The 9011-nt window shown below is 40.5% G+C and overlaps 1 protein-coding gene across 1 annotated transcript in view; it reads right to left on the bottom strand.

The window, feature by feature from the left end:
• The window catches only part of LOC121681975 (protein kinase C-binding protein NELL1-like), a 168626-nt gene extending 161107 nt beyond the window's left edge, over positions 1 to 7519 (bottom strand). The window contains exons 1-2 of the mRNA XM_042061943.1: positions 7379 to 7519; positions 6635 to 6763 (exon numbers count right to left, since the gene is read on the bottom strand). Of these exons, the coding sequence (XP_041917877.1) occupies positions 6635 to 6763; positions 7379 to 7427 (178 nt within the window). The 5' untranslated portion in view covers positions 7428 to 7519. The remainder of the gene's footprint in view (positions 1 to 6634; positions 6764 to 7378) is intronic.
• Positions 7520 to 9011: the final 1492 nt, after the last annotated feature.

Raw genomic sequence — 9011 nt, forward strand, 5'->3', positions numbered from 1 at the left:
ACTCGGCAGCGTCTGTAGCATCCCTGTCTCGCCTCCAGATTATTCACATGGGACTGAATTTAGGGGAGGAAGCTGAAAAGTTCAGTGATTCATTTTCTCTGCATAGCTGATTACCAAGACAGAGAATGAATTATTAAACTGCATGGCACTCCAGATGTTTCCCTGCTTTTGACAAACAACTTCCTTCACTTTTCGTAACGCCTGGAGAGATGCGCTCTGCATAACGAGGGTCTGAAAAACCTCAAATGGCTCCCTTACTTCTAGCTTTGCATCTCAGGCAATACGGTTAGCATACTGCACTCCCTTAGCAGTGCAACACGAACAACATCCGCAACAACACAACGCACTGCAGTACAGCTACTGTTGTAATAGGACATAGCCCGCAACAAGGATGTCTCCTCATGAAAAAACAGGCATATAAAATCCCTGCATAAATATACAGTCCTGCAGTCAAACACGTGGAGTGTTGTAGGCCAAGGAGATGAAAGCTGTGTTGGATTGCAGCTTTCCCCAATCCAAAGTTCTATATTGACATGTGCTCAATAGCTAGTGTTAGATGAGTTGTAACAAATGATTCTGTTCAGCGACAGCAATTCCTCCCCTCACACAATCCACATCAACACACTAGCACATAGCCTGGAGGAGCAATCAAATCAAGAGTGTTTCTTGCCGCCGCCTTTGATCAGGTTCTGAGGAGATCAGCGACTTAGCAGCACTGCAGAATGCTCTCTGAGACGACGACGGCCGTGTCACATTCAGAATGAAGCAGCGGCGCACACCGCTCAGCTGGCCCCTTTCACAAGCGTTCAGCTTTCAGCACACTAGTCGAGGTGAGGCATCGACGCAGCCCTTTGCAAACGACCTGAGACGAAGAGGCGCCAATATGCTGTGACAACAGTGACAGAGGTCTGCTTGGCTAAGCACCAGCTAAGATCTCTTCTCCACCCGTCAGTGCTTAAACCCACGGCAGACAAGTCAGGCGCAAACAGACTGAATGGCAAACAACACAACATCACATTCGTCACAATGTCACAGAGTTTGACAATGGCAGCACATGCTGACAAAAACTGAACTCTGTTGTGCACAAATACCTCTTTTTTCATGCGTGTCATTGACGGTGGTGTGCTGTCAAGAGGAAACATGGCAACAAATGAGTTCTGAATACCATGTGACACCTTCAAATGTGAAATGGTTTGCAATACAATCTAAAACTAAATGCTGTTCGGTCAAACAAGACCTGAGTCACTCAGTGAACGTTTCCCCTCCTGGTATGAAGTAGAGACCTTTTCTTTGAATCAATAGCCCCTGCTGTACTGTGCCCTCAGAAAAGAATGCCACTTCAGAAATCGGTCCTATGAAATAGCCAAAACACTACTCAAAACCAATACTCAAAATCATACCAATTCAGGTATGGTTTTGAGAATTTTGGTAGAATAGGTGTAAGTAAGTATTTCATCTTTTTCATATATGTATCAAAAGTCAATGTAAGGTCTATATATATATATATATATATATATATATATAGAGAGAGAGAGAGAGAGAGAGAGAGTATATCTGTCTATCTACTTCGATCTATCTATCTATTTATCTATCTATCTACTGTATATATCTATCATTTTTTATAGTTGATTCAATATGTTACTGCAATAGGCTAAAAGACTAGACTATTGTTCGTATCAATATAATAGTAAAAGAACGGCAATTTATTTCAATAACATGATATTTTTTTTATTTTGGAGGCTTTGTTACGTACTTGACTTGACTGAGTTGGTGGTGCTATGTATCTGAATGTATCTAAAATCTTAAATTATTCATTCATATTAATTATTAAAAAATATTTGTAAAAAAAAAGAAGCTATTTGTAACTGAATCCATTTTTCCTTTCGATAATAATTATTTCTCAAATGTTTTGTCTATCTGTGAACACAAGGCACTGCAGATAGGTTGGACTTCACAGTAATTTACCCTTGTCAACATGAGGGACACAGAGATCTGAAGACATGCTTTGTTCTCAAATCAGTAGGTTCACAATTTGTAATTCATGGCTAATTGCTTGAAATAATCTCTCATAAAACCCACATCGCTAAAACCTGTCTGTTGTACTGTAAACATAATAAGGAGGACCAATAAAAGACTTGTACACTGATACAATCAAATGAAAAGAAAACAAACCATCTGGAAAACATGACACACAAATAATCTATCTTAGTGCTGATGAAGATAAGAATATGAAACTAATTTATGAATCCATCATGTGGACCTCTGAGTACTGACTAAAAAAAAAGCAGCTTAATTACTGTGTAATAGGCTTTCTTGTTCTCATTTCCATATGCAGGACTGGCAGCAAGATAAGCAAGTGCTGACATTTTTCTTCCTGAAAGCCACCCAGATAATGAGTGTAACCCAGGGATGTATGGTTTTAGGGAACTATTCCAATACAAACACACATTAGCACTAATGATTGTGGCATTTGCAGTGACATGAATAGGGTGATTACTCTTGCTTCTGGTCAGATGACTCTACTGATGATGAGATGGAGCTTTACAAAAAAAAAAAAGAATTTTGACATAAAACAGCTTGTGGTCATATACATTTGTTGAGAAGTATGGGGAATTACTTTCCGGAGGTCATGAGTATTTAAGCTAAGATAGACGCTGTTGGACGTTAAACCAACATAACGCAATAATTGGTATTTACCCTCCGACATCATCTTCTTTTCAACGTAGTGTTTACTGCTTTAGCATCATTTTTTTAACAGGGTTCCAGCAAAGTCTGAAACAAGGAAAAATATGCTAAAGAGGAAGCCAGTGCATCATAAAGGAATAAAAAAAGGAGGCACTTTGCGACCCGCTCCAAAGTTACACACTTAAGCAGTTATTTTAAAGTGAAAAACTACATTATGTTGCTTTAATTCAGAAAACAAGTTTCAGCTGGAGAAATGTCACTGTGAACCTCATCAGCAGAGCGGCGACACAGATTGCAAGCAAGATAAGAGTCTGAATCAATGCTGTTTGTATTCGATCTCATGCCACTCGCTTTCACTGCTCTCCCTAGCTGAGCAGATGAGCTGGCAAGCCTCTGAGAACTGTCCTGATAAATAGTAAAACCCAAAACACATAACTCACAGAGCACTGCATGTGATCACGGACCGTCAGACATCTCTTTGAATGGGCACGCCATTCACTTCAGGCATCCAAAACGCTGTGAATCTTTCGACTTTGCTCAACTATGCATGAGAAGTCGATACCTCTGGGGGTGCATCCCAGACATACAGGGAGAATGAAAGGCAAAGCAGTTGTTGATAACACCCCCTGAAAAACACAAAGCCACATGGTGCAAGATAGACTGAGGAAGACTGCTTTGAAGTCTGCATGAGTGGGCAAAAGAGCTTTAAATTAGAACGGTCTCTCAGTTGGCATTATGCCATAAAATGATGCCATTGCCCTCCCAATGACTGGCAGATTCCAACGAAAAAGTTATGCTTGTATATTAATGTCAGTGAAGGCATTCCTTTCCATTTCCCATGTGTATAATAGTGAGTGCACAGCCATAGCATATCTTACCAATATTAGACCAAGGGCAGCTAGCTAGTTTACTGAAAGAAAATAACTACAGATGTTGGAAAGACATGGGCCAGGGAGAACCCAGCACAATAGCAGGAACTGACACCTCATCATTCTCTGATTTACAGTTTTTCTCATTTCAACTAGAATCCAGGGTGTATATTTACAGCCGACATACAAATGACTATGCTGGACTGCTAGATGTCTGGAATAACATCGTCTTCAGTGATGAACCTCATACACAGTCACCAAGATGTACAGTAAATCACTGAAATATGAACAGATCTTCTGTTATATCACCACTGACAGCGGAGTTGGGAAGGTTGATATGGGCAAATCCAAGCTGAAGTATCTCAAAACATGACAAATGAATACGGCTGCCTGTCTGTTGCACTCCTTCATGCTATCAGTGAATAATACACTGTACTGTGTGACTGGGTTTTCACATTAAAAACACAATATCCCATAGCTCAGCACATGGAATATCCCAGGATGGTTCCACAAACATGGTTATCAGCTTTCTGCAGTGGCCTGCCATATCTCAATTCAGAGCAGCTTCTACGCTACTTCCAAGCACCATGTCAAAATACTGCCAGGCACTGAAGTTAGCCCATGAAATAATAACAGCAGAAATTATTATGACTGTTATTATTGCTATTAACAATGACAAAAATAGACAATGGATTTTCATCCAATTTTAATACCCTTCCTTATTTTTGTTAAGACCAAATACATCCTAATCCACAATGTATAACAAGGAAAAAAATATTTACATGTCAAGAATGTGCTGTCAATCTGTTGACTTTTTTTCCAATGGAAGGCTCCTCTCTAGCCTCATGGCAGACAGGCTGACACAGGCTTACAATGAGAGGGACCATCATAACTGTCACAGACTGTGCCTTAATGTCACCAAATAAAGAATGCTGCAAATGTAGACCACATTCCCAAATGCTTGATTCCGCAAACTGAAAGCGAACACTCAAACATTGACATTATGTGGACGCAATATGGACGCTCATGTCATATACCACAATGAGTCTAATTGACAATCAGTTCCAATGTGTATGGGTAAAATTATACACAACAAGAGAATTGCAGTGAAGGTGTTTGCTTAACAATAAACTTTCCTAAAATTCTAACTGAGCATTCCTGGTTTACCTCAGTGATCACAGGAATTATTCAGCGTTATAAGTGTTGGGAGTAAAATGCTGACACAGTACTGATAAATTGTACGTCTGATTAGCATTCAACCATCATACAACAGATTTGTGCAATTACTGTAACTTCACGGAAATTTATTTAAAGCTACAGTTGGGTGAATCAATCCTTTTCTGCGAAAATAAATAGTCAATTTATATAGAGAATAGAGAATATGCCACACCATGTCTACTTCCTAATTTAGGTTCTCAATGATTGCACCACAGATGACAACTTTATGCCTAAATCAAATATACAGTGAGCTCATAAAAAGCCTAATTTTCTGCCAAGCACTGACCATCTGCTGTTTATAAATCACCCGGTAACAATAATGGTATATGGGAGAGCAATTACTATCCACAACCTGCCACTGATCAGCCAGTGTTTGGCACGATCTGTAAGGAAATACTGTCAGCCCCCTTACGCCTCTAAAAATACTGGATTTGCTGTTTAGATGTCAACACACAGCCTGTGGAGTGGTCAATACACTCTCCACGGCAGGTGTTTTCAGCTGTGTGTGTCGCCTGCTTGCCACCGTTATACTACGAGCAATCCAGCACCATGGACAGCATCAAGTGGAAGCATCACAGACTGAAAACAATTTACAGAAATTTCATCTTCTTCTCTGATGGGTGCTGCAAGGGCTTCCACTGCTTATTTATTTTATTTTTTCTTGCTTCAGAGACAAGAATGCACCTTAATGCAGCCACCATCCCAAGAGAGCCTGCCAGGTGCTGGGGAGTGTAAAAGGGCAGTTAGTGGAGGCTGTTTTTAGACCCAGTTGGAGCGGTTAAAGGCTGCCCCTGTAATGAGGCTGCCTGCATCCTGTGGCCTGGCCCTTAGGCTCTCGGCCAAGGAAAGGCCACTATGGATCCAGGCAACACTTCATCAATGGCCAGTAAGGCTGATGGATTTCCCCACAGCTTTGCCTCTTTTGAGATCAGATTCCTTGCGCCGTCTGCACGGGGGTACACAAGGCATATGATAGCCACCAGTGGAGGAGTACTAAAGTGCTAAAGGAGGCCAAACAGACATTTGGTAAAAGTCTATTAGCTTAAGATAGACACCACACATTACCACATACTAGAGGAAGGAGGCATTTATAGTCAATGATGAATGAAGATTAGCACATCTACCTAAAATGCTTGTGAATCAGAGAATGTGAACTCAAATACAGTATGCATTTCAGAGAGATGCACTTCATAATAATTATTCCTGCCAAGACATCCTAAAATATTACCCAATCCCATACATTCTAAAATAGCAAGTGAAGGTGAATGACATTTTAACATCTGCTGCAGTGATGACCCCAAATTGGGAGTCCATCAAGACTCATTCAGTTAAGACTTTGGAAGTTGTAACATTTATTTTTTCTGGAGATTGAACTAAAGTTCTAATATGAAACTAGCATTGTATATTAGTCTAAAGCTTCCCACATAAAACCCCAAGAACTGGTATCACTCATGTATGTTAGCCATGCATTGCCATCTAAACATAATCATTATGTACACAAGCATTTTCTCACCATATCCTACATCATTTCCCCTCTGCACTACTGTTTCACTACGGAGAAAATACCCTTGAGGTTTCATTATGAGCCCAAACTCGCCATCAAGCAGGGCAACTCGGTGACACCTGACATAGATCACACACTAATGCATTGCTACAGTATATATAATCACGAGCATCAAACCAACACTACGCACCACCGTGTTTGCCATGATGCACTTGAACACTCTTTCCATGAAGCTTTCACCCGAAACTATAATGCGGTCAGCGCGGTGATAAAATAAAAAAAACACCAAGAGACAATTTGAAACATTTAGGTACATTTAGATACATACGAAAGCGGTCAAGATCAAATCTATACGTACCTCGAAATAAGAAAGCTTTGCTGTTGTTGTGAAGACCTGCAACTTGGGTTATTCCAAATGTTGCGTTTGCCGTGTCCAGTCCATTGATAATATCAACTTGAATGTCAGGATCTATTCCAAAGCCTACAACTGAAGCAGACCATAGAATTAATACTATTACACATTTTGTCTTGAGATACACAGCTTCTCAACACACGTCAAACGGGGCTAAAAAGAACTGACAAACATAGCCTCTGATCATTATCTCTGAAGCGAAGAGGTTATTACTCGTGGACTATAGGCTACTGAGGTATGTAACATAGGTATTATAACAAAAATTAACTTTACTCTGGCTGAAGGGGGAGAAAATAGCCTAATTACCCTTCAAACTCACACGGGAAACCCGACTAATTCAAAAGTACTACGCTTTAATGGAATAAATTAGCTGAGAGTATAGAAATTCATGATGGACGCTGCACTTCGCAGACTAATTTCACAGACTAATTTCACAGGCAAGTATGAGGACTTCTCGTGTCTCTCATATGTAAAAAACAATAACTAACTGGATAGCGTTTAGTTTTAGAGGCATGGATACTTATTCAGTGAAAAAGCTTTAACTGGCGTTGGAAATTAGGGCAAACGCCACCGTCTAATAATGCGAGACGGAATGACGAGGTGCTTCACTGTCCGGAAAACCTTCAATTCCATCCACAACGCATCTGCCATTCTTAACATTACCCTGAGCCACAATATAAAAACACGTACCTGGTTTCGCCATAAGCAGGACGGGTAAAAGTACAACGAAATTAGCCATTTGCAAATGTTTGATATGCAATAGAGTTCCACAGAATACCCCAAAGATGCGCGTCCCGTCTCGCCGATATCCAAACTTGACCTGTTTCTGTCTGAAGCTTCTCTGCGCTCACCGGTTGTGGATGTTGCTACTTGGAGCATTCCACGCCCCTAAAATAGGGGATTCATTGGAGCGCAAGGTAATAATGTAACATCACTGGAAATATGCAGTCTTACTGACATGAACAGTCTCGTGAATCTAGACATTAATTCAACTTCATTATATTTATTCTATGAAATAACTTTTCTGGACAGTGTCTGCAGAGCTCACATCAAACTATTTCCCCTTTATACAAAATAGTCAAATCCATTTCAATAGGTGACCAACATTTCTTTTTAAGTCGATGAACTACCACAGGATTTCTAGACCTGTGCTCATAGATCTGTAACGTCAAAAAGTATAGCTGCCGTTTTATCTCTCCTCTCTTCTTCCGAAACATGGGGTAGATGCACATCAGTGGATCAATTATATCATCACTGACCAAGGACATTCTCTCTTTGTGTGGGGGTCTCACTGAAAGGACACAAGGACTGCGCACATGCCTATTGCACGTACAAAATAATTCATTGAGAGCTGCCATGAGTGTGGCAGTTGTCTAGCCTCCCTTCCAGTCCCATTTCTCCCTTTCTAACACAATCAGTGTCTTTCTCCATCTCCCCTGACTCCTGGGACTCGCAGGGCTTTTTATAAGCACAGGTACTCCCAGGCTTTCCCTCCTGGGATCTGTCCTTGTAGGATCCTATTAATCATGCTGCTATCCTTCACTGCGTGGCTAATTTGTGTGCATTGTCATGTTGTCTAGGTTACATGCCTCACAATAGCTCCAGCTCAGAGCTCATATTGAAAACAATGACATTTCTCTTCATGATTGCCAGGATTCAACATAATCTGCTCCCATACATTTGGAGTGCAACATTTCTCAGGGTAAAAGCCCCTCATCACTTTTCCCCTTGATAAATAGGGCTCATCAATCTGATTGACTTGAATATTGTCAACATATCCCAATTTTTTACACATTATGTCAATCAGAGTAAACACAAACAAAAGAGACCTATCTTGAATTTTTATTTGTTCAGATGTTCAATTGACAATATGTTGTGCCATTGTTTCAAACAAAATGGTCTGTTGTTGCTGAAACACAGCAAATAGTACAAATTGTATGTACTAGACTCTGTTTGCAGATATTCATTCGATATTAAAAACTGCAGCGCATCAATATTACCCTCCAGCGTGATACCCGAGGCAAGCTTTTGAGTGTGCAGCTATCACAGGAGGGAAAAAGTTAATTATTTTAATTGGACCCAGCATCACAAAGGAGAGATGTGAATATTCCAATCAGAGCTCAACTGAGAATTATGTCATTAAACAGTGCTGGCAGTTGAAAAGCAGCCAGAGCGTTTGTTGAAGTCTGTGCGGAGCAGATGGCGAGGATCTGTATTTTTTCGGTTGAAGGAGCTCCAGCCTAGTCAACAACAAATTAGAAGAGGAGCAGTTGATACATTGCAACGTCAGTGCAGTGCAAAGTTGATATGCCGGTGACTTCTT

This window comes from Alosa sapidissima, chromosome 14 (genome assembly GCF_018492685.1).
Source record: "Alosa sapidissima isolate fAloSap1 chromosome 14, fAloSap1.pri, whole genome shotgun sequence".
In the NCBI taxonomy this organism is placed as follows: domain Eukaryota; kingdom Metazoa; phylum Chordata; class Actinopteri; order Clupeiformes; family Clupeidae; genus Alosa; species Alosa sapidissima.